Source organism: Solanum lycopersicum, chromosome 5 (assembly GCF_036512215.1).
Source record: "Solanum lycopersicum chromosome 5, SLM_r2.1".
NCBI classification, from domain to species: Eukaryota; Viridiplantae; Streptophyta; class Magnoliopsida; order Solanales; family Solanaceae; genus Solanum; species Solanum lycopersicum.
In genome coordinates, this window is record NC_090804.1 from 40,437,573 (window position 1) to 40,465,512 (window position 27,940).

Below are 27,940 nucleotides of genomic sequence, written 5' to 3' on the forward strand. Positions count from 1 at the left end.
GCTCGCAAAGAATCCCAAAATCTATAAAAGGAAATAGTAGCCCGTGAGCAACAAATTGGCTCTTTTGAGAGTGGAGCACCTGCCCAACCTTAGAGTGGTTACCCACCACTATTGTTTCTGAGAGAGGACTTGTTGATAAAGGTGTCATTGCTGAGTCGAAGACCGGCACCTAGAGCGTCGTAGGTATGACTCCTCCTCATCACCATGTATGTATCAGTGATATATTTTGATTTTAAGAGCAAAGTCCTTTCTTTTGGGGGAGAGGGTGGAGAGAAACCTTCCATAGCTGTTAGAAAATGGAGGTTGTATCTATTGATTACTTTTTGTAGTATTTTGTATGTGAGATATGCAGCTGCTAATCAGTAGAGAAAATGATCGACTAAATCTGAATCTAATTTTGACTGTTAGGAACTTCATATGACATTTTAGATACTGAATTATTGAACATTGCTTTGTTTGAATGATTAATTGGTGATCAAAGAAACTGGAAAATGCAATCATGTGTGGTGTGTGTGTGTTTTGATTAATGCCTAACACTAAGAGCAGAAACTAGACATTCCTAAGTAGTCTTGATTGAAGCCGAGGATAACTGAATAGGAAAGGATCAACAGGCCATGTTTGTTATGAACCAGTAAAAGCCAAAAAAGAACCAAATAAAATAACCTTACCTCTTGAACCCATTTTTGAGCCTCGGATAGATCTTTGTTCTTACCCAAAACATTCAGAACCTTGGTTTTCCCAAAGGTAAGATGTCATAACTTAGGCTAAAAGCCTAAATTGAGGGTGATTGCAACCCAAACAGGAAAGAAAAAGGAAAAAGATGGTTCAACCAGCGAGCTAAAATGTCTAATGCTAACCAAATAAGAAAAAAAATCAAGTTGTGGCTGCTGGGATGGAAGAAAAAGAGAATAAAAGAGGAATTATGAAAACAAAACTTAAAGAAACTAAGGGATTAGTCACTCATGAAACCAGATTTTCATTTTCTAGCCTCGAGCCTATGTTACAAGCCAATAAAAGCCTTGCAGTCATATTCCGATTTTCTGAAAGATAGAGCGTAGACAGTGCAGGCAAGCCGATGGTAGTTTGTTGTTAGTGCTAGAAGTTCTTTGGGAGTGTGAGTGTAGTATTCAGTCCCAACTATTTTGAGCGAGGTACGTCTTTAGTTTGAGAACACAGTGGTTGCATTTGAAAGTGGATTGGGTAAGCAGATGATTCGCAGACATAAGCATGAGATGTTATTTATAGATCCTTACATGTTAGATTTAGAGATTTTAAATACAAATTGTGCGTGAAATACCTGTTGCATAGTTTCAAAAGTTTGAAAAGATTTTGAGAGCTGGCTGTAATATTTTTCTCATCACTTGAGCATAAGTAATGGTTCTAATTGAGGATGTTGATGTCCCGCGATATCTTGGCACATTTTATACTTAAAGAATAAGGAACTAATACTAGAATGAGTGTGTTTTTGTATGATTTGATGTGCTTGTTGATTGTGTAGGCAGAATCTAGCAGATGTAGAAAATGGAAAAGAAGTAGACAATAATGATTAAAAAGTGAAGACCATGGTCATCTCAAATGAATAAATTTTTGGAAGACCCACTTTTGGGAAATTTGAAGTGAAGACCACATATGTCTTCACGGACCGTGGTACCTTTGACGGTTTGTTGTCCGGACCGTGATCAAGATACCAGTGAGAAGGTTGAAGACCCATATTTTGGGAAATTCCAAGGCAAAACCACTGACGACTTCACGGAATGTAGTCCTTTTGATGGTCTGTGGTCTAGATCGTCATGCTGAGTCCAGTAACTATAGTTGAAGACGTAATCATGAAATGTTTCAAGGAAAGACCATGGAGGGCTTCACGAATCGTGAATCCCTCGATGGATCGTGACTATGATCGTGAAAGAGCCTGATAGTTCAGTCCTACTCTGATCAGGACTCCTATTAAACATTTTAATTTTGAATTATTAGGTGCCCAGCAGGGGTAGTTTAGATACATATATATTTTTACTAGGAATTCACCATGGGGACTGTACTTTTGGAGATTTTGAATTTGAACTATTTTTTTGTAATAATTGAAGCTTGGATTTTGGTTATCAAATTATTGAATTGGTTGTTGATTTGATAATTGATTAGGATTATGTAAAACGAGTAGAAAGTAATCTTTGTTTACAATCTGTAGTTTACAACTTTCAATATTAATCTAGCATATTGAGTACACGCGTTAGACGAGCCTGTATCTAGTGTTTGTTCAAGAGAAGAACACTTGTTAGGAAAAAGCTAAAACTACTTTAACAAATCAAAGTTAAAATTGGAGTTCGAGAGAAGAGATATTTAACTTCGTGCCAATGTAGGCGAAATTTAACTATTAGATTGTTTGTAGTTCGAGAGAATACAAGTGAGCATTATATGATATAGCAGAGAAGCATTAGGTAAAGCTAACTCGCTAAGGTTCCGTTAACATTGATTTGCCTGACACTCAATTTACAGGAGAGCTTTGGAGTTGTCCTCATAGTGAACACAAACCTGTTTCCTCTTAATAAACTAACTAAATTTTACACCAGCGTAGTATGTCTGTCACTTTGATTTTATGTTTTTGTGACTGTTACTCGTCCATTATACCCAATTTTACTTTCTACAAGTATTTGTTAGGAGATAATAACAACATTCGGATAAACGCAACAGTAAAACCTTGTTTGTAAAGAAATTTTTCGTGAGATCAACCTCAACTCAAGTTGAATTCTGTAAATTGAAAGCGATCGTTTACATTTCTTATTTGAAGTGTAACTTTGAAAGTATCAGAGCCCTAAACAATCTTTTCCATGGGTCTCGTAAGTTCTTGTCCCAAATCACCCCCTCTTCCCAACCGGCCTCATTGAATCAATCTTCTATTGGCCTTATAACTCCCCTTCCGACAATCCAATATCAAAGGTTTTCTTCCTATAGAATTGACATACGTCAACGACGTACCTTACCTGGAAGAAAGTTTTTCTCTTGGCCTTACATAGCTTCAATACATTCTTCGTGATCTTGGTATTTTTCTTACGTAACCCGTCTCTGCGAAGTGTGACAATATTGGAGCCATCCACCCAGAACATAATCCAATTTTTCACTCTATCTCTTTCATCTCTATTGATCGATATTGGACGCATACATTTTATCAATATATATTTACTTTTAGATCACAAACTTCAATATTTATTAGATCATACAATGGGCTACTTTTAATTATAGTATATCTTGGTATAATATATTAATATGCATGTGAGACCACAAAATAAAGTTTACTAACAATTAGAACATCTTTGTAAATAGTCATTATCCAAACTAGTAACCATTTTTCTGAAAATAAAATATCTCAAATTTAAGACAGCTTATAGTAGTTGACTGTAAACAGTTGCAGATATCCCGCAAACCATTGTTAATTTGCTTGTCATCCTCTTGGTTGGATTTAATTATTTGAAGGCGTTTTATCCAACAAATTTCATTAATATATCTGAGGAAAAATTTATTTTTGAACATTGCCTGCCTGCTGGTACGTGACATAGTGGTTCCTTATATCACGTTTAACACAATTTTTAAATAATATTTTGATATATGTCCCTTGATTTGATATCATCATGATGATTGGAAATATCATATTAGAAAAGGAGACTTTGATTCAATGAATTTTAAACATGATATACATTGATTGCCAGTAAGATAATTTTTTTTGTAAAAATTACATAAATTACTGTGTTAAAAGAGTTAAATTACATCTTATTCCTATTTTTTTTTTTCAATCTACAAAAATTTTGAATTTCAAATATATCAGGAAATTTGCACATACATAATTTACGGATGGTGAATGATACATTACTTAATGAGGGATGTATCGGAAAAAGAACTTTTGTAATTTTTTAAATGATAGGAAATTTAAAAGATTACGGTGAAATAAAATAAAAATTTACGTAAATTTTTCCAAATTTGGTACACTACCTGAGATAGTAATTATTTATTCCACACTAATTTTCCATAGTTGTTGGCATGATGAATGGATAGTGGCATCACTATAATGCTTAGTTGTTATGTTGCTTTATGAAAGAGTTTAAATTTTATAGCTCATGAAGGTAAAGAATATATATGTCTTGTTAAAATATGAAATTGAAATTTTGAAAAAAAAGAAGATAGGTTACCTCTAAAAATTAGTTATTTAAACTGTATGTATATACTCTTTCCGTACGGAATTGTTTGTCATATTTGCGCTTATCGAAAGTCAATCCGACTAATTTTTAAAGATAAATTAGATTACAGTAGTTTGATATTTTAAACAAAAAAATTAGATATTCTAAAACTACATGAAAAGTACTATAAATTACAATTTTTTACATATTAAGATAATGAAAAATGCATCTTAAAATGTTAGTCAAAATTTTTATAGTTTGACTCTAAAAATAGAAACCATGACAAACAATTTAGGACGTAGGGAGTATTTTTAAAAAAAAAACTCCAAAAACGAATATAACATATACAAAGTTTATAACACTGAATTTTTCTTCCGAAACGTTCAACTGCCAAACAAATCTCTAGCAAATACATTCAATAAAAAAAAATAAAGAATTTTGAGGTAAAGATAAAAAAAAAAAGTGGATGTATACAATTATTTAAGCTCTATGGAAATCATTGTGCAATGGTGAATTTGGAGTTAATTTCTTATGTAGACTTTTTGTATTGGTATTTGTTTTGTTGAGTAATTCCCTTTGAGGACTTCGTTTGTGTTGATCAAGTACTGGAGCTATATAGACAAATGTCATTGTTGAAATATCCTTATAATCCTTCAATGTTTCAAGTGTTTTGACAACTGTAGTCATATCTGGTCTAGCTTTTGGCCTATGGCTTAAGCATTGGTAAGCTACATATGCTGCTTTTTGAACTCCTTCTGATGAATATAAACCTTCTAATCTTGGATCAATTACTCTAGCTAATTTACGTGCATCTTTCAATTGTGGTCTTGCCCAATCTGCTAAATTTTGTTCTCTGTTTGGACGAGTTTTATCTACTGATCTTCTCCCAGTTAGAAGCTCCAGTAGTACTACTCCGAAACTATATACATCACTTGCTGCGGTCAAATGACCTGTGCAAATGAAATATCAGAAACATAATCAAATTTGAAATTTGTTGATAAATGAAATATATATTAATTACCGGTCATGAGGTATTCAGGAGCAGCGTAGCCTTGTGTTCCCATGACTCGGGTGGAGACGTGTGTGTCATCTCCTTGTGGGCCATCTTTAGCAAGTCCAAAATCAGAGAGTTTGGCAGTGTAATCCTGGAGAATTTTTTAATGTTATGTTATGTTGCACAAAGTTTGGTCTGTGTGTGTGAAAGTGAATTGACTTACTGAGTCTAACAAGATATTTGAAGCCTTGAAATCACGATATATGACTGGTTTTTCAGCTTCATGGAGGAAAGCTAAGCCTTTTGCAGCTCCAAGTGCTATTTTCATCCGCGTTGACCATGAAAGTGATACAGAATATCCTACATATATTATTTTTTGTGAACAATACAATACTCTGATTCAATATCCAATAATTATTTGAATTGACTGATTCTATATATTTCATAAGAGGAGTTGGTAAAAGTGAAAAAGCTAAAGTCAATGGTCACATAATAATCTTTGATATTGGACAAGTACAGCTACTGATTGTAAACGTGAAAGAAAGCAGATTGAAACTCTATTCATCCATCCATCCATCCAAAAGCAAAAATGACATAAATATATATAATGAGATTTTTGTTATTTGCTTCATATATATCCAAACAAACTGTTTGTGGAATTTGTAAAAAAAGAAGGTAACAATAACATACTTCTAAAAAGTTGATTCTCCAAGCTCCCTCTAGGCATATATTCATAGACCAACAGCCTGTGTTCCTCTTCACAACAATATCCAATCAACTTCACCAGATGTGTATGTCTCAATTGCCCCAAAAATATCACTTCTGTCTGCACATACACAATAATTAATTAATTACTAATTGACTTTAATTTAGAGATAAAAATTACTAGCTATATAATTAATTCATTACCAGCCATTCTCTATGACCTTGAGTGCCATCTAAATCTAAAAATTTTACAGCGACAGGTTGAGGTTTTAGACCAGGTCTAAGTTTATCATCAATAAAACCTTTATGAACTGGTCCAAAACCTCCCTCCCCAAGGAAATTACTTGAAGAAAAATTCTGAGTAATAACTTTCAATTCTTGAACACTGAAAACATGAAGATTTGAACCAGCTAATGATATTGATAAATCTTCTGAAATCGTCGAATTACTGAAATCTGAAGCTGAAATCCGATGAAATGTACTCTGTTTCGATACCAATTTCGATGTCTTTGGTTTTTCGGATATACAACATCTAGGAACTAGAGATTCCCATGTAATCTTCATCGCCTTAATTGAAATCAATGAACTAACTCTCTTTTTGTCTTCCTTTATATAAATAAAGGTGTTGTTGGGAAGGTCTTCCTTTGTATATCTGGTATAGAGAGCAGTAGGGTACGAGAGGTTTTGAATAATATTATTATTACTATAATATATATATATATATATATATATAAATGATTGATGAGCAATAATATTATTCAAAACCTCTCGTACCCTACTGCTCTCTGTACCACATATATAAAGGAAGACCTCCCCAACAACACCTTTATTTATATAAAGGAAGACAAACTTCAATATATATTTAAATGATATAGTTATAGTTTAATTTCTTTTTTTAATGTTATATGACTATAACTATACAATAAATAGCAAATTTAATTATATATTAATAATCAGTTTCTTTTCATATTTAATATAAATAAATAATAAATAAGAAAATTATTATTAATGTCATAATTAATTATGTACTCATACCTTCTCTTTCATCAATATCCCTATATTATCGATTTTTTTTTTGTATTTCTCCCCAATTTCTTCCAATTCAAGATCCGTTTGTATGATTCTAGGAGTGATTTTGTGATTCAATTCATTATACTTATATTTATACTAATTTTTGTGGTTTAATCAAATGTCAAATGTTTATATTTAATAATACTTATATACATAGATAATTGTATTGTAATATTGATAAAATGGTGATTTGTGAATACAAATATATTTAGATACATAAGTAATTTATCCAATTTGATTAGGCAATACAAGTATAGTTGGATACATCAATACTATATTTTTATAAATAAATACCTAAGTTAACGTTAAGCCTCAAGTATTATAGAAAACTTCACGAAAAATAGATCGACATTTTGTTGATTTTTTAATTTTTTATATAGTCGAATACTTACACATTTTGATACATACACATTCTATTGTTTTTCCATTTTCTTATTGAACAACAGTGTATTCATATTATAGTATATTGGTGTATTCATTTTTTTGGTTAACAATAGTGTATCCATTTTTCAAATTGATGTATTCATATGCTAAAATTGTACTACTTTACCTTGTTTGATTATTTAATACATTAAATTCTTATAAATACTTGTAACCTTGATATATTAATATTTTAAGTTTTATTAATAGAAACACCAATTTGAATTCAAAGTATTCATATGCTAATTGTACAAGTAATACATTTTCCTTATTTAGTTATTGTAATTACAATTGTATTAGTGAATAAATAAATAAAAATTAAAAAAACATATGCAAAAATACAGCGAGAAAAAGACATGAATAAATTTTCATATTCAAAATTTTATGAATACCTGTATGATTAGTATTTAGTGAATATATTGTATTTAGGAATATAAATACAATCTTTTGTATTATGTGAATCAATCATATTTGCATACAATATGTAAATTATAATTATTAGTTGGTAATTTAATAATGAAAATTTCGGTTAGTTAGGAACATAATAAATGGTTGGTACTTGAAAGTTATGGTAACATATCATATCTTATTTAGTGCATTGTATGAATAATAATAATAACAATAAAATAAAATAAAATTTAATACAAACATACACTTAGAAATTGACATAAAGTGTAGTCATCTATTGTAAATAACATATTTATAACTATTGTACTTCAAAAACCCTATAAATATAGTCATTTTTGTAAGTTGATCAAAAAAAAGGTCATATTTTTTAAAAATAGACTGAAAAGAAAAATAAGTTGTAATATAAATTGTACTAATAGATACCATGACCTCATGTACTAACGTGTTTTTATTTCCCTTGTTTACTTTGTATTTTTTTCTGAGTAATAATTAAGTCAACTGTATTTGTGGTGAATACTTGTTCCTTTTCCCACGTTATAAGCGCGTGTTTAATTGTATGTGCTCTTCCACTAACATTCTTTCTTTATAAAAATAAAAACGTTCAAAAAATATTAATTACTTCGATTTAAAGGTGAATTATATATGTATTAAATTTTGCATATATAATATCCTCATGTAGTTGATTTGGAAGTAAATTCATGTATAAAATTAATAATATGTTGATTTATTTGTATAAGCAATGAGAAAATTCATATATTTGGATATATGGCGTAAAAGATAAAATAAATAATTTATAGGCATAATACATAAATATATTCTTTAACTTGACTTTGAATTATATTTATGTCTTTCAACTTTAGATGTGCATAAATAGACACTTAAACTTGTATAAAGTTGAAGAAATAGACACACATGTCATACATGTCATTTTTTGTCGCACGTGGTGTATAACGTGTATTGGGTCATATAGGACTCATGTGCTTATTTATTTAATAGTTGGATAGTTAAAATGTTTGTTTGTGCATTATGAAAGTTGGAGGTCAAAGTTAAAATTTGAAATCAAATTTAATATTTAATATATGTATTATGCCTAATTTATAAATAGCTAATCTCTTATAATTAATACCACCGATATAAAATAATACGTAAATTTCTTCATGATTAATCAATAGATTACATATCTTCGTAACTCTAACTTAAACTTAAATATTTTTATACTGTAACTTGTAACGTCGGTCACTTTAAAATTTTATCATAGCGATTACTTTATGTAAGAACGTGTTTATATATATATATATATATATATAGTGTATTGAATTGATATACTTTTTTCGTTCCATTTATGTGACAATATTTAATCCAGCAAAGAGTTTAAGAAATAATGAAGATTTTGAAATGCTTACCAAATTGCTCTTCAAAAAAGTAATTCACTTCTCTATCTCCTCATAAATATGTTAGAAAATTAAGTGAGACCAATAAGGGCAAAAGATATATTATACCTTTAAATACTTACTATATAAGGAAATGTAATATTCTTTTTGGACTGACTAAAAAGAAAATGTTGCCACATAAAATGAGACAGAGGGAGTACTATTTAGTGCAACTTAACCTGAAATTTGTCATTTCCTCTAGATTACCAAACAATTGTATCAAATATATATATATAGTTAACTACGTGCAATTTTCTGTTAAGTTACATGATTTTATAAATATTTGTTCAAATTAATAGTTTGTTGAAATTAATAAAAGTAAAATAATAATAACATCTTTTTATTGTAAGTATATAAATATAGTATAAGGCAATGCAAAGTAACAAAAATAAAAAATTATACAAGTACAAATTAAATATAGTAGGATTCTAAGTCAGAGATGTAGCCGTAAAAGTCATACATTTTTGTTGAAAAAGGAAGTACTTGACTTGGCTGCTGGGTGCTGGCCTGCCCCCTATGTTGACTTGGTTTCTGTGTGCATGATTTTGGAAGTTTTTGGAGGCAAGCTGTTCCTAAAGGAATTAATTTCAATTGCTTGACTATATCTATAATAATAAAAATGATGATTCAGTCTAAAGATATTGTGATTGATTTTATATTATAGAGATATATTGAATATTTATGTTAATTTTATTTATAAAGAGATTCAAAGTTATGCTTTTGAAATTTTGTCAATGAAAAATTGTAATTGTAACAAGGATTGGGGCCACATATTCTCGTAAGATTGAGATCACAATTTGATACATCACTATTCACTACCTCTTAAGGGCATCTCCGACCCTATCTTTTATTTTCTACCTCTTAAAGGCATCTCCGATCCTATCTTTTATTTTACTCCCTAAATATAGAGTTTTCTATTTTCTAAGATAATTAACTTTAATCTAGTTCTCTATTTTACTCTTTAAAAAAAATTCTCTCTCGTCAATATTATATTGTTATTTCTATTTCGTTCTTATTTTCTTATTTTATAATATAAATTATTTCTTCTTTTTTGAAAATACTAACTTTATAATCTTTATGCAATACAAAATTTTATTGTTTTTCGAATTCTTCATTTAATATAAATTTATATTTTATTCTAAATAACATAAATTGTGAAAAATATTATATATAATACATATTAACGAACAATTCAAATAAAAGCAAAATCATTAATGAAATATAATTGCATCATAAATATTGTATTATCATAAAATTTGTTTTAAATCTTACATAAATACTCAACTTTTAAGACTATTACGTTGCTCTCATGAATGTTCTATTAATGTATTACGGAGCTTAAATGAACATTTTTTGTCCTTTTTTATGTGTAACTAGAAATTGTATAAATTAACAATTTCATCTTGTATCCAATATTTTCGTGTACTGTTTACTTCTCATATTCCATTTTGAACTATTGAATCAAATATTTTCATGTTATTTAAAAAGTGTAGTTTAACAATATATCACTATAACATAAAAGTAGATTGTTTGAATTAACATATAAATTTTGTGCATACTTCATAATAAAGAATAATTATAATCTAAATTACATATTTAAAATGACCAAAAAATTAAAAATCAATAATATATTTTAGATGTTACATTACTTAGAAAATAATTACAAATATTAGAGACTTAATTAATAATCTTATATAGTAAAAATAATATTAAAATAACTTTAAGCTACATATTTAAAGTGACAATTTCTTTTTAGAAAATAAAATAAAAAATAATTAATTTGACGAAAGTGGTAACTTGTTAAATGTTACGAGTTTACGTCCATCCCTGGTCGGGTACAGTTTCCTTTCGATTTCTCCCTTGTAGCCGTTACCCGAATTCGCGTAAGTGTGTCCACACCCCCCAAACTTACTTGACGAGGAATCCTTTCTCGCGAACAAACACAACCCCTACACACACCTAGGAGCACCCCCTCCTGCATATCCATACAAGACCCGAGTAGGCGGGTCGAGGTCCTACGAGGTATTACAAATGATAATGATTAAATTATGAATACAATAGAAATAATATTATAATAATCAAAAAGTAAAAGAGAGGTGAATAGTAATTTTCTAAATTTGGAGAACTACTATTTACCTCTCTATAATTGAAGAATAGAGAGTTAAATGGAGAGTGATTGGAGAAATGAAGAGTAAAATAGAGATGGGTTGGAGATGGTCTTATATTAGGCCACTTATACTTTTGCCCCCACAAATAAAAAGCCTCGCAAGCACAACAAATTTACACTTTGTTTGGATGGTTATTACGTATTGATTCATATTATATTATATTATATTATATCATATTATATTATATTATATTATATTATATTATATTATATTATATTATATTAATGAATACATTGTTTAGATATATTGATGTTACATAATATCAAACATTCATAATTTGAATAATAAACCTACTAAAAAAGTAGAGTACGGGGTAGAACTACTATGAAAGGGTAGAATAAAAGATGAAATATGATTATTAAATAATAAATAAAGATTGAATGAGAAGAAATATTAAGGTAACTGATATACCGTGGTTTCACATTATTTTTAATGCTTTTTCCATATATTTAGTGTGTGTCCAAAAGCCTTTTTGTATTGATTTTTATGTAAGTTTCTCCTTATTTGCAAGAAATCTGTCTAAAGATGAACGCATAAGTTTTTGACCAAGAAATGCAGAAAAATTATCAGCTACGGAGCTCATGACGGTCCGTCGAGCTTGTGACTGTCCGTAGGTGGCATCGTAGTGAAGCTGTTGAACGAAGATGGGGAAGTCTGACCCAGTGTGGGATTACGGAAGTTTATGACGGACCGTCATAGCTTTGACGGACCGTCATAGCTTTGACGGTCCGTCCTGCTGGTTCGTCGCAATGCTCAAAGAGTAGTCCTAGTATCCAATTTCCAAGAAGTTTAAGTATTATGAAACGGAGACCCTCGACGGACCGTCGTGCTTGGAACGGTCCGTCATACCTGTCATTGAGGGTAATGAAGAAAGTAGAAGAAGAATTTGTGAAGTATGGAACGACGAAGGCCATGACGGCCCGTCGTGACCACGACGGTCCGTCACGAGGTCCGTCGATCCAGCCGCGTTTTGACAGATTTTCAGTAATTAGAATCCTTCTTTTATTAGATTTTGTTTTTATTATAAATAGTTCAAAAAACCTCGTTTTTGGGGTTAGACTTTTTGTTTTTAGACTCTTTGTTAGACTTTTGATTGTTAGACTTTTTTGTTTTAGACTCTTTGTTAGAATTTTGATTATTAGACTCTTTGTTAGTATACTCTTTGATATTAGACTTTTTGATTGTTAGATTTTTGGAGAATCTTTAGTTCTCTTGTTCAAGTATTGAAGGATTAATTTTAGCAATTGTTAAATTTTTTTCTGAAATTGGTTGTTCGGATTTTGTTGATTAATTAAGTGAATTTCTGGATTTTATTCTTTCTCATCAAAGTAAGTGCATGAATTCTTATATCAAATATATGAATATTGTGATTATGACTATGGGTAACTAAACTCCATAACTAGGGTTTTAGGAACCATGGGTGAATAATGAGGTAAAATCTAACTAAAATAACAATTCCAGAATAGTATCTTGCATGTATTGATAATTCTTTCGTTTAGAAGTACTTTTAACAGATGACAAACGTTAGAACTCGCCTTAATGCTACTTGCCAAACCAAGGAGGTAGATAATATGAAAAGAATTATCAACATAGATTTAGTGTATACTATCTAATAGGCTAGTGTCAGTTGGTACGAGGTAATAACTTAGTCAAATATCGAATACACTGCTTAATATGAGGTAAAAGTGAGGGTTAGTATAGCAACACACGTAGCCGAACCCAGGTGTGGAGTGAAATTTTCTAGATGCCGGACCAAGGATTTAGAAATACATAACTTATCACTTTGCATGCAAGATAATAGGAAAGAATTGTTATAGTTAGAATTATCAAGTTAGGAACCTGTGGGGAACACTTAAACCCTAGTTACTTTTATTAATTGATTAAACTCCAAGATTTGAATATGTTAATTGTTTATTTTAAATTAGTTAGTTATTTTCATTAATTTAGAAATAAAAACCTCCCTTTTATTGTCTTTTGTTTTCTAAAGAAATAATTGACTAAATAATAGTAATAATAGATTAAAGTTAAGTCTGAACTATTTTCCTCGTGGGAACGATCGCAACCTCATTAGATGAATTCTTTACTTGATATGATCGCTTTACTTCTTATTTGAGAAATAAGTTTGAGCTTACAACAACGCCACGATCACATCAAATCCGTCATTACATGAATCTTTTTATCGTTACATAACGAAGAATTAATTAAACGATATGATACACTAACATTTAAGAAATAATCAAAACAAATATTTTATTAAAGATGGATCTAGGATTTGGAGGGTTTCAAGTCACCTATCCAAATTGGATAAACTAATCAAATACCCCATAAAAAGCAAAATAATTATAAAGTATTATTTTACATTCATACTCTACTAATAAGTACACTATATACCCAAACTAATTTCACATAGCGGATACTAAATCAGTGTCATATGTTGTCTTAGTATTATTAATGCTGATAATTTCACTTAATTGATATTAAATTAGTATTTGATATATATATATATATATATATATATATATATATATATATATATATATATATATATATATAGACATACATATATATATATATACAGACATACACATATATATATATACATACATATATATCCATATATATATATATATATATATATATATACATACATATATATATATATATATACACATAATATATATATATATATATATATATACACATAATATATATATATATATATATATATACATATATATATATATATATATATATATATTATGTCTAATTATTTAAAATTCTAAATGATTTAATATTAGTACGTCTAATTATTTAAAATTTTATAACTCATTTACGTTGTTTTTCCTCTTTATGCTAGTGCATGTTTTCGTAGCGTTTCGTTCTCCCATACGCGGGCTCTTTGATTATTTTTTATCTACTTGTATAAAAGACTATATATTGGTTTAATATTATTACGTCTAATTATTTAAAATTTTATATAATATAATATTAGTATGCCTAATTATTTTAAATTTTATTACTCATTTACATAGTTTTTCCTTTTTATGTTAGTGCATGTTTCCGTAGCGTTTCCTTCTCCCATATGCGGGTTCTTTGATTATTTTTTATCTAAGTGTATCAAAGATTATATACTGATTTAATATTATTACATCTAATTATTTAAAATTTTATATGATTTAATATTAGTACGTCTAATTATTTTAAATTTTTATAACTCATTTACGTAATTTCTCTTTTTATGCTAGTGCATGTTTCCGTAGCATTTTGGTTCTCCTATACGTGAGCTCTTTAGTTATTTTTTAATCTAAAGTGTATCAAAGACATGGACACCACTTGCTACAATTCAAACAAATCAAATCAACGTTGAAAAAATCAAAAAAGATAAGCATGTCTCAAAATAAACTGTAGCCACATAGAGAGATTTATATTTTGACCCTATGTTCTACCTTGTTTATCACGAATTGCTTATTCTATGTAAATTATTTTGACCCCATGTTCTCCCTTGTTTATCATGTATTGCTTATTGTAAGTAAATTTCAACGTCCTTTCTTTATCATATTAGGATTTAAAACAAATTAAAAAAATTATTATTTGTTAAATTTTATGATCTTAATTTAAAATTATGTTAAAACAAATCAAATTATTTTTGAAATTTTAGGTCTTAAACTTGTCACATGAAAAATTAAAATTAAAGAGTTATGAAAAACGAATTTTTTTTTAACGGACTAAAAAAAGTATAACAAACAATTTAATTGAAAAGAATCCTTCTTTTTTTGATTAGTGAAGTAACCCGACTCCTAATTTTATTAAAATATAATTAAACGTATGCTTTAAAGCCTAAATAAGTTCATATGTCTTTTAGGAAATATTAATCATCTATAATAATAACATTTTATTTTGCACTCGATACTTGTTTTATTTAAAAATAATAATTATGATTATTTAGATTGATTTAGAGCCCTCACTTAATTCATAAAGTAAAATTAAGAAACGATTTTCAAAAGATTAAAACCGAAAATCAATTGAAAATATTTAAGGGGGGTCGGGGTTTTTATTAATGTTTTATGAAGGGTTTTAAGGCATCTAATACACCCACTAATTTGGTTATCCAACAATTAAAATATTCGGCTAAGGTTTAAAAGATAAGTGAAAGTAAAACATTTACTTGATTTAAAATTTTTTAATTAAAAAATGATTATCTTTTTGGGAGTTGAATTTTCGGAACCTTAAAATTAAATAAACGCATAATAACAAGGAAAAATAACTTAAATGCACAACTATAAATTTTGTATTCTCTAATTTTTCCTTTTTTTTTAAATATTACATAATTTTTTTTTAATTTTAGTAGAAGTGGTAGAGATACATAACATTCTCTCTCATACAACACAAACTTCCCCAATTTAATGCCTATTTTTTCTGCACTAAAACACTCAATCTTCTAAATCAATTTTTGGATTTTGAATTATTAATTTTAATTAAAACACTCAATTTTGAAATTTTGAATTTCAAAATTCAAAAAATTTGAAATTTCAAAAAACTGCACAATTGTTCTCCCATTCTTATTGTTCTTCTTACTCCATCATCGTCTTTAGTTTTTCTTCTTAACCCATCATCTGTTATTGGTTTCTTCTTTTTTTCTTCTTGTTCATTGATTTGTTACATCAGCCGTATTTAGGTCTTCCTTTTCCTCTTACTCCATCATCAGTTCTTTTTTGTTTTTTTTTTTGTTTTGGTCAATTGTTCTATTACATCATAGTAATGGATCCTTTAACTAATAGAAGGATTTATGATTCTGACAATGAAAATTGGAAAGAAAACAGAAAAAAGTCTTTGCATGATCCTATGAATGTTCAGAAGGATTCAAACAAAGATTCTGGCGAAACATCAAAATCAAAGGTTGTCAAAATACACCAAAAAAAAAGAAAAAAGAAGCAGCAACCATTGTTGTCAGGCCTACATTGTTTCGGGTTTGTATTATTTATACTTATTTTAAAATTTGTTGTTGAAATTAGTAAAAATTTTAAGGAATCCAATATGTATCAAAAAATTATGAAAATTATTATCATGTATTAGACAATAGGTTTAATACATAAGTACTAAGTGGATTATAATGTTTAGTCTATGCTATGATACATGAATTAGATGTGTATCATATGATTTACTATGTATCAAGGGTTTTTTTAATTTTTTTTATCATGTATCAGTGAATAATTTCAATAACTGCGCCATCAAGTGTGCTTGATGATACATTTTGAATCAGCGTGTATAGTGTTTTAGATGATGCAATGATACATGAATTTGTTGTGTATCATATTATTTTCTATGTATCATGAGGTTTTGAAAATTGTTATAATGTATCATTCAATAAGTTTAATAACTGCGCCATCAACTTTGCTTGATGATACATATAGATTCAGTGTGTATAGTGTTTAGTCGATGCATTGATACATGAATTAGATATGTATCACATGTTTTTCATATAGTATGAATTTCTGAAAACTGATATCATGTATCAGTAAGGTATTAGTTGTTTATTTAGTATTAGTTGTTTTATTTAGTATTTATATTTCAATATCGTTATAATTTATTTTTTTTTTCAAATTGCAGCCACTCAAGTACAAGATAAAAAAGATACCAACACATCCCATAAGGTTTGTTGTCAATTTTAACAACACTTTCCTAAAGGACTTTGAAAAATACATAGGGGAGAATGTTATCCAACTGTTTAGGGATACAATTTTTGGACCCTTTTTAGATATTACTAAATGTAATTTTCAGGGCCAAATCACTAAGTGCTTGTTGCTTTTAGAGTTGGAACAAAGCAACCCTAATGTGTTGCATATTAGACATTCAAACGGGTGTGTCCTAAAATTTGGTATAGATGAATTTGCATTATTAACTGGACTTAAGGTCAGAGGAAATACCAATGATTTCAAATACCCAGAACCAACTAATTATATGCTTTTCCAAAAGTATTTTCCTGGTTTCGTCAATAGTGTTACCAAGCATCAATTAGTTCAACGGTTTAAGATGGGTAATTGGGAGAACGGTCAAGATGCACTCCAAATGTCTATACTGTTCTTTATTCATACATTTGTATTAGCTACTCTTGATAATACAACTATATCTATTGTGGACTTTCTAATGGTTGAAGATGGTAGATATCAACATTATCCTTAGGGTCAACTATCATTTTCAAAACTAATTGGTTCACTTAGACAGGATTTTGATGTTAGCAAAAAGCTGTATCGATTATATGGGATGCCATATGCACTTAACGTTTGGATATATGAATGTGCATCCCAGTTAAATTCTGAAATAGATGTGAAAGAACGAAATGTCATCCCAAGAATGTGCAATTGGAGAGTTGTGTCTGATAAGGCAAAGTTTGAAATGCTTATGTATACCATTTTCCAAGCGGTAACATTTTATGTTTGTCTATGGAATATCGTTATTTCTGTCTTGTGATGCATTATGAAATATTATTTTATTAACAGTTAAATTATCTTATGTGTTGCGATACATTCAGAATGCATGTTCAAACATTGTCCCATTATCAGAGGAAATTGAAGCTTTTGACCTTGCTCATTCTTCTTCATTACCATTAGTACAACCAAATGAGGAAGATGATTTTGATAATTTCTCCACAAAACCTCTCGAACAATTATTGAGGAGATATTCTAGAGTGTTTGATACATCTCCTCTACCACCGCCAAAAAGAAGAAAATAAGTGATTATACAAAAAAAAAGTGTCAGAACAGAACCAGCATGATCAATCAAATGTGTCTCCGACACTGGATGATGATGTACATGTTTCTATGTCAAATCTTCCTCCAAATTCGTATGCTGATGATGTACATGGTTCTGTTCCAAACGTGTCTCCGAAATCGACTACTGATGTACATGGTTCTGTTCCAGACGTGTCTCCGAACCCGGCTGCTGATGTACATGGGTCTGCAGATTCTCAGAATGTCAACAATATAATTCCATATATTGAAGAGTAGAAAGGACATTTGAAAACTTATGTAAGTAAATTATTTTGATATTTTTAATCAAAAATTATTATCCTAAATGTATCTACAATTTGTAGGTTGACAAGAAATTTGAGGAACTGATTATATTGATAAAAGAAAATCACTCCTAGTTGATGCAATCTATAGGCAAGGAAAACATCAATTTTTAGGCTAATACAAGCACATTTCAGTCTGACAAACAAACATCTCCGCAAATACCAATTGATCTTTCTGATATGGGTGGTGTAGCTAAGGATGATGTTGATTTTTCTGGTAAAAATGGTGAACACCAAATCGTTGACGATGCAGGGGATGTCGCTGAGGATGGTGTTGGTGTTTCTGTAAACGAGGGTGAACAACTAGTCAGTAATACTCCAAAGGTAATTTTTATGATACATTGGACACTTTCTTTTTCCATTTTAATTTATGTCGTGTATCATGTACATATAGTCAATGCTATGTATCATGTGAGTATAATCACTATTACGTATCAGCACAAATTATATTAACAATTTTTATTTCAAAACTACATATTCAGGATGGTGAAGCACATCATTCGCACCAAGATTTAAATGAATATATCATGTACACTTTCTTTTTCATTTAAATTGATGTCATGTATCATGCACATATAGTCAAGACTATGTATCATGTGAGTATAATCACTGTTATGTATCATCACAAATTATATTAACAATTTTTATTTCAAAACTGCATATTCAGGATAGTGACGCACATCAGTCGCACCAAGATTTAAATGAACATATCATGGAGCAAGATGGTGATGACAATGTTCAACACAACATCCCTCACGTTTTGCCCAAAAAGACGACAATGGATGCATCGGTAGATTTTTCAATTTTGATTTATGACACACAATTTCATTACACACAAATTTATTTTAAAAATTATTCCATCGTATTATACAGGAATCTTCCACCAACAACATTATCGCCATCAACTCAAGCAACAATAGATGCACTTATCAAAGATTTGAGTAAAGATCCTACTAATGCTAGACCATTATATTCTTACAATCCACAGAATATAACTAGCAGCCAGTACTTGTTGACCGACGGTCAATTACCCACTAACATTTCAATTACTGAGATTGGTATTAGAACCGATCCAGTCACTCCTGCGCATAGAAATAGAATGCCTTCGAGAAGGATTCAATCTCCATATTGTACTTCTTTTGGGTCAAGCGAAAAGGGAAACGAGAAATTGAAGTATATGGATCGACTCCATTTCCCGTTCGAAGGATGTGGCATTACAGATCAAGTTTCACCGAAACATATTGACGATTACATGAATTGGTTGTCAAGGGGGCTCCTAAAAAATCATAACAATAAGTAAGTTTTATACATTATTTTTGCAAGTGTTTGGCGTAATTATTTTTTATATAACTAATTCATGATACTTTGTTATATAAAAATTGTAATTAAGTGAGTGTTATGTATCATGTATATATATTCAAACTTATGTATCATATATGCAGGAACCCATCGGACGATAAATACAAATCAAAATCTTTTTCTTTTGGATTTACGATGATGGACTTTGTTCTTGCTTTTCCAATGATCAAGAATTGGTTTTATGTAATGTCACAGCCAAACAAATGTTGGTCTGATGAGGTAAAAATCTTAAACTAATTATCAAATATGTATCAGTCATACTTATATTATTATAACATGATACATTCTCTAGAAGTATCATACTATTTAATTAGAAAAATTTATGATCAATTTCTTAATAATTATATTTTTTTTATATTGTTTAGATGTATATCATTTCTTACTATGTTTTTGTAACGACCTGCTTAGTCGTTTTGAGCAGTAGAGTATTTTCTGGTAATAACTGTCTGAGTCAGGGATCCCACGACGGACCGTCGAGTGTGTCTCGTTCCAAAACACTTAGAATTCTGAAATTTGGGTACTGAGATCGACTCTCTAAACTTCGCGACGAAATGGCAGGACGGACCGTCACAGGCATGACGGGCCGTCACAGACTCTTCAAGAAATTGAGTCTCTGAACTTTGTGAAGGAAGCAGCAGGACGGACCGTCGCAGGCACGACGGGCCATCACAGACTGCGTAACCCTGAATGGGTCGGATTTTTGTTAAATGTTTTAAGGGGCAATTTGGACTATTCCTGCTTATAATTATAAAGTTAGTGGGTAATATTAATAATTCAATTACTTGAGGGTTAAAGGAGATAACTTGAATTAATTAGTGGGTTACTTTTGTCATCTTTTATACTTAATTATATGCTAATTAGGGTAAAATAAAAAGGGTTTGAATAAGAAAAATATAAAGAACAAGGAGAGGGAGAACGAACGAACGAGAGAGAGGAGAAACGAAAAGGAAAGCAAAGCTTTGGAAAAGTAGAATTCTTGATCACGAATTCTTCGGTGGAGGTAGGTTATGGTTTATGCTATTCGTATTAAACTCTTAATAGCGAATGATATGTGTTGGGTAGTATTATAAAGTCTTCTATATGCTTAATTGTGTACTTGCATGATGTGATTATATAATTGTGATGAATTAGCATGATGAGACTATTGAATCTTAAATCCCAAATTTACTTGTTAATGATGATGCCTTGGTATAAAAGAAGGCTTGATGAACTAAAGTAATGAGATTAGAGGATCGGAGTGTCACGTTCCGGCACCAGGATAGTATATGGATCGGGTGTCACGTTCCGGCACCAGGATAGTATATGGATCGGAGTGTCACGTTCCGACACCAGGATAGTATATGGATCGGAGTGTCATGTTCCGGCACCAGGATAGTATATGGATCGGGTGTCACGTTTCGGCACCAGGATAGTATATTGATCGGAGGTTCACGTTCCGACACCAGGATAGTATATGGATCAGAGTGTCACGTTCCGACACCAGGATAGTAGTAGTGGAGTGGAGTGTCACGTACCGACACAAGAGGAATAAAGATAATGAATCTTGAATTATGATAATATACTAAATGGTAAAGAACTAATTCCCAAATGAGTATGATGGGGAGGCTTGAGTCTTCATTGATGTGCTTGGTGTTGTGACCAAGGGTTATGGTAATTGTTATTGTTGCCTGTTAAGAATATTAGTTGATTTTATATTATTATCTGATATATACTGTTTTCTATTTTGAGTTGGCCGATTATACCTACTCAGTACTTGTGCCTTGTACTGACCCCTACTTGTATTTGTTTTTCTTTGTTAGTTGTGGAGTGCAGAAAACGTACCGTCGTCTTCAACTCAACCGCAACTCTAGCAAGTCTTCATCATACCAGGTTTCAGGGTGAGCTAATGCTTCTAGCTTGGACTGGATCTTCTTCTTCATGTCTTGATGCCTTGAAGTTCCGACATGGACTAGCTTTTTAATTATTTTAGCTTCTTAGATACTCTTAGATTTAGTAAGTTGAGGATAGATGTTCTTGTGGTGATGACTTCCAGATTTTGGGGATAATGATAAGTTTTGAATTTTAGAAGTTATTTATTGGTTATATTAATGAGTTTTTAAGTCTTCCGCATTACTTTCTGGTTATTATAGTTGAAATGTTGGGGTTGGATTAGTTGGTTCGCTCACATAAGAGGGTAAGTGTGGGTGCCACTCACGACACGTTTTGGGTCGTGACAAACTTGGTATCAGAGCATTAGGTTCGTTGGTCTCATCACACAAGAACAAGTCTAGTAGAGTCTTGAGGAACGGTAGGGGGACACCTTTACTTTTCTTTGAGAGGCTACAAGACTTTAGGAAAATTCCATTCTTTCTTTCTTTCGTGCTATTAGTTGGGTCCAATTGGTATCTAGGTAATACAAATTGGTATCTGACCATCTTCACTCTATTTCACAGATGGTTAGAACTAGAGAAACAACCGCGCCAACACCAGCACCGGCAAGACAAGAGGCGTCTGTGCCAGCCACTGAGACTGTAGCTCGAAGAGGAGCAGTGGCAAGAGGCCATTGTAGAGGTCGCGGGAGGATGTCCTCTAGAGGAAGAGGACAAACACCTGGCCCATCTAGTACTAGGGCGGTGACTCCTCCACCAACTGAGGAAGTAGTAAGAGAGGGTGAGGAAGGGGAAAATGAGCAAGTGCAGAATGAGGAATTGCCACCCCAACCTACCCCAGAGATGATTAATCAGGTTCTTGCCTATCTTAGCGGGTTGTCTGATCAAGGCCAGACACCTCCAGTGTTTTCTTCACCAGCACCTCAGGTTCCGGAGGTACAACATGCAGCTACTGTGTCTCCCCGCATGGATGCCTCATTGGAAATAGGCACGTTTCCTCGGTTGACTACAGGGCCTATAATGACAAGTGGTCAACATGAACTTTTCAGTAAGTTCTTGAAATTGAAACCTCCAGTCTTCAAGGGTGCTGAATCTGAGGATGCCTACGATTTTCTGGTTGACTGTCATGAGTTATTACATAAAATGGGCATAGTGGAACGATTTGGTGTTGAGTTTGTAACCTATCAGTTTCAGGAAAATGCCAAAATGTGGTGGCGGTCACATGTTGAGTGTCAACCCGCACAGGCACCACCTATGACTTGGGCGTCATTCTCTAGCTTATTTATGGAGAAGTATATCCCCCGGACCTTGAGGGATAGGAGGAGAGATGAGTTCTTGAGCCTAGAGCAAGGTAAGATGTCCGTTAGTGCGTACGAGGCTAAGTTTCGTGCATTATATAGGTATGTCACCCAACTTTGTTTCAGTCCACAAGAGTGGATTCGCCGTTTTGTGAAGGGGTTGAGGTCAGAGTTGCGGATTTCAACCTTACAGGTAGCGGCTACAGCAAAATCCTTTCAGGAAGTGGTAGACTTCGTGATAGAGGTGGAGGGAGTGAAGCCAGATGACTTCACCATGGCATCGACATCAAAAATGTTTCGTAAAGGAGGTGAGTTTAATGGTTCTTACCCCGGAGGACAGGGTTCAGAAGGTTACCCAGTCCGACCAATTTAGTCCTCACTACAGGCTGTAGCTGGGGGTCCACCGCAGATCGGTCAACATTTCTCTGAGTTTGGTGGTTATCCCCAGACTTCGTCATTCTCACAGAGACCTATGCTTGAATCCAGAGAGTGTTATGGATGTGGGGAGCCTGGACACATTAAGAGGTATTGTCCAAAACAGAGTTACAGACCTCCAATAGTTAGAGGTAGAGGTGGTTATGGAAGAGGTTGTCATTCTGGAGGACGTGGTGGCCGAGGTAATGGTGGTCACCAAAACGGCCGGGGTGAAGGGCAAACTGGGACTTTTGCAGCGTAACATGGTAGGGGCAACGGGAAGACAGGTGATAGAGCCCATTGTTATGCTTTCCCTGGAAGATCTGAAGCGGAGACATCTGATGCTGTCATCACAGGTAATCTTTTGGTTTGCGATTGCATGGATTCTGTATTATTTGATCCTTGATCCACATTTTCATATGTATATTCATCATTTGCTACTGGTCTTAACTTACATTGTGAATTGCTTGACATGCCTATTCGTGTTTCTACTCCGGTGGGTGAGTCTGTGATAGTTGAAAAGGTATATAGGTCTTGCCTTGTAACTTTTGTGGGGAGCAATACTCATGTAGACTTGGTTATCTTAGAAATGGTTGATTTCGATATAATTCTGGGTATGACTTGGCTTTCTCCAAACTTTGCAATCTTAGATTGTAATGCCAAAACTGTGACATTGGCCAAGCCTGGGACAGATCCGTTAGTGTGGGAGGGTGACTACACTTCCAATCCGGTTCAAATCATCTCCTTTCTTCGTGCTAAGAAAATTATTAGTAAGGGTTGTTTAGCGTTCTTGGCACATCTCAGGGATGATACTACCCAAGTACCTTCAATTGAGTCGGTTTCAATAGTCCGTGAGTTCCTGGATGTGTTTCCTGCAGACCTTCCTAGTATGCCACCGGATAGGGATATTGAATTTTGCATTGATCTGGAGCCGGGTACTCGCCCCATTTCTATACCCCCTTATAGAATGGCTCCCGCTGAGTTAAGAGAGTTAAAGTCCCAACTTCAAGAGTTGTTAAGAAAAGGCTTCATTAGACCAAGTGCATCTTCTTGGGGTGCTCTGGTTTTGTTTGTGAAGAAGAAGGATGGAAGTTTTCGGATGTGCATTGACTACAGACAACTGAATAAGGTGACTGTTAAGAACAAGTACCCTGTTCCTCGCATCGATGATTTGTTTGATCAGTTACAAGGTGCTTGTACCTTCTCAAAAATCGATTTGAGATCTGGTTATCATCAATTGAAAATACGGGCCACGGATATGCCCAAGACTGCTTTTTGGACTAGGTATGGACGTTATGAGTTCTTAGTAATGTCTTTTGGGCTTACGAATGCCCCTGCTGCTTTCATGAGTTTGATGAACGGGATTTTTAAGCCATATCTAGATCTCTTTGTCATCATATTCATTGATGATATACTGGTATACTCAAAGAGCAAGAAAGAACATGAGGAGCACTTGAGAATTGTATTGGAAATGTTGAGAGAGAAAAAGCTTTATGCCAAATTCTCTAAGTGTGAATTTTGGCTAGATTCAGTGTCCTTCTTGGGGCATGTGGTTTCTAAGGATGGAGTGATGGTGGATCCTTCTAAGATCGAAGCAGTGAAGAGTTTGGGTAAGACCTACTAATGTTACAGAGGTAAGGAGCTTTGTTGGTTTAGCTAGCTACTACCGTCGATTTTTCAAGGGATTTTCTTCTGTTGCTTCCCAACTGACAAACTTGACCAAGCAGAGTGTTCCATTTGTATGGTCGGACGAGTGTGAAGAAAGCTTTCAGAAGCTCAAGACTTTGTTGACTACTGCACCAATTTTTACCTTGCCAGTGGAAGGTAAGAATTTCATTGTTTATTGTGATGCATCCTATTCTGGTTTGGGTGCAGTGCTAATGCAAGAGAAGAATGTAATTGCTTATGCTTCGAGGCAATTAAAGGTGCATGAACATAGTTATCCGACCCACGATTTGGAGTTGGCTGCAGTAGTGTTTGCATTAAAGCAATGGAGACATTATCTATATGGGGTTAAATGTGAAGTCTATACGGATTATCGTAGTTTACAGTATGTCTTTACTCAGAAAGATTTGAATTTGAGACAGTGGAGGTGGATGGAACTACTAAAAGACTATGACATCACTATCTTGTATCATCCGGGAAAAGCTAATGTTGTGGCAGATGCGTTAAGTATAAAAGTAGGGAGCATGGGAAGTCTAGCTCACTTGCAGGTTTCTAGACGCCCATTGGCTAGAGAGGTTCAGACTCTGGCTAATGACTTTATGAGACTAGAAGTAAATGAGAAGGGAGGATTTTTGTCCTGTGTGGAGGCAAGATCTTTCTTTCTTGACCAGATTAAAGGAAAGCAGTTTACTGATGAGAAACTGATCCGGATTCGAGATAAGGTATTGCGAGGAGAGGCTAAAGAAGCAAAAATCGATGAGGAAGGTGTTTTGAGAATTAAGGGAAGGGTATGTGTGCCCTGCTGTAACGACCCGTTTAGTCGTTTTGAGCAACAGACTTCAATTCTGGAAAAACTGGCAGAAGCGACGGACCCCACGACGGAACGTCATGGGCACGACGGACGGTCGCAGGGTCTCGTTTCTAAACACTTAGAAATTCTGAAATTTGGGTGCTGAAATTGACTCTCTGAACTCTGTGACGGACACGCAGGACGGACCGTCATAGGCACGACGGACCGTCGTGATCCACCGTTTCAAAACACTTCAACTCTTGAGAATTTGGTACAGGGAACGACTCTCTGAACTTCGTGACGGAATGGCAGGACGGACCGTCACAGGCGTGACGGACCGTCATAGATTGTTCAGTGGAAATTGACTCTCTGACCCTTGCGACGACCTGCAGGACGGACCGTCGCAGGCACGACGGCCCGTCACAGGTTGCGCAAATCCCAGGCAGAATCGGATTTCCTTACACGTTTTAAGGGACGTTTTTGGACCATTCTTTCCTTAATTATAGATTTCGTGGGTTTATATTAATAACTCAAATTCTTGGGGGTTAAAAGAGGTAACCCTAAGTTAATTAGTGGGGTATTATTGCCATCTTTTATTCTTAATTATATATTAATTAGGGTAAAAGAAAGAGGGTTGAATAAAGAAAATTAGAAAGAACAAAGAGAGGGGAAGAGAAACGAATTGAGAGAGGATCGAACGAGAAGAAGAACAAAAGCTTTGAGGATTAACTTGCTTGATTTCAATTCTTCGGTGGAGGTAGGTTATGGTTTTCATGCTTTCATAAGTAAACTCTTAATAGTGAATGATATGTATTGGTAGTATTGTAAACCCTACTATATGCTTAATGGTATGTTTGCATGAATATGATTATGTGATTGTGATAAGATAAGCATGATGAAAATATTGAATCCCAAATCTTGAAAAGAAACTTTAATATACATTATTAATGATGATGACTTGGTATAGAAGAAGGCTTGATGAATTAAAGTAATGGTATTGAGGATGCCTTGGTATAGAGAAGGCTTGATGATTGACACATAGATTTAGTGGATCGGAGTGTCACGTTCTGACACATAGTATTAGTGGATCGGAGTGTCACGTTCCGACACATAGAACTAGGGGATCGGAGTGTCACGTTCCGACACATGTAGGGGATCGGAGTGTCACGTACCGACACATGTAGGGGATCGGAGTGTCACGTACCGACACATGTAGGGGATCGGAGTGTCACGTTCCGACACATGTAGGGGATCGGAGTGTCATGTACCGAAACATGTAGGGGATCGGAGTGTCACGTTCCGACACATAGAATTAGGGGATCGGAGTGTCACGTACCGACACATAGTAGTAGGGGATCGGAGTGTCACGTATCGACACAAGAGGAAGAAAGATAATGAATCTTGAAAGATGATAATATATTCAATCTAATGAACTAAATCCCCAAATGAATATGGTATTGAGGCTTGAGCCCTCATGGATGAACTTGATGGTACTTATTGATGATTATAATACTTGTTGTTGCTACATGTTGAGTTTTATAGTTGATTTACGATAATATTGATATATATTTTTCCCTATTTTGAGTTGGCCGATGATATCTACTCAGTACCCGTGTTTTGTACTGACCCCTACTTTTATGTTTTTCTTCTTGTTATTTGTGGAGTGCAGCAAACATGCCGTCATCTTCGACTCAACAGTAACTCAAGCCAGTCTTCGTCACACCGGATCTTCAGGGTGAGCTAACGCTTCTAGCTTGGACTGGATCTTCTCCTTCATGTCTTGATGCCTTGAACTTCCGGCATGGACTAGCTTCTTATGTATTTTTAGCTTCTTAGAAACTCTTAGAATTAGTAGTTTAAAGTAGATGTTCTTGTGGTGATGACTTCCAGATTCTGGGGATAATGATAAGTTTTTGAGTTATACAAGTTGATTATTGATTTTACTTATGAGTTTAAGTCTTCCGCAGTACTTTCTGTTGATATTATATTGAAATGTTAAGGTTAGATTGGTTGGTTCGCTCACATAGGAGGGAAAGTGTGGGTGCCAGTCGCGGTCCGAATTTGGGTCGTGACAAAACTTGGTATCAGAGCATTAGGTTCGTTTGTCTCATCACACAA

The 27,940-nt window shown here is 32.9% G+C and overlaps 1 protein-coding gene across 1 annotated transcript; it reads right to left on the reverse strand.

The window, feature by feature from the left end:
• Positions 1 to 4,453: 4,453 nt before the first annotated feature.
• On the reverse strand, positions 4,454 to 6,650 carry LOC101262113 (serine/threonine-protein kinase RIPK-like). Its single transcript, XM_004239269.5, has 5 exons — positions 6,067 to 6,650; positions 5,848 to 5,983; positions 5,381 to 5,517; positions 5,185 to 5,308; positions 4,454 to 5,113 (listed from the first exon to the last, which is right to left on the reverse strand). Exons 1-5 carry the CDS (start codon positions 6,424 to 6,426, stop codon positions 4,644 to 4,646), a joined length of 1,227 nt encoding a protein of 408 aa, XP_004239317.2. The 5' UTR covers positions 6,427 to 6,650; the 3' UTR covers positions 4,454 to 4,643.
• Positions 6,651 to 27,940: the final 21,290 nt, after the last annotated feature.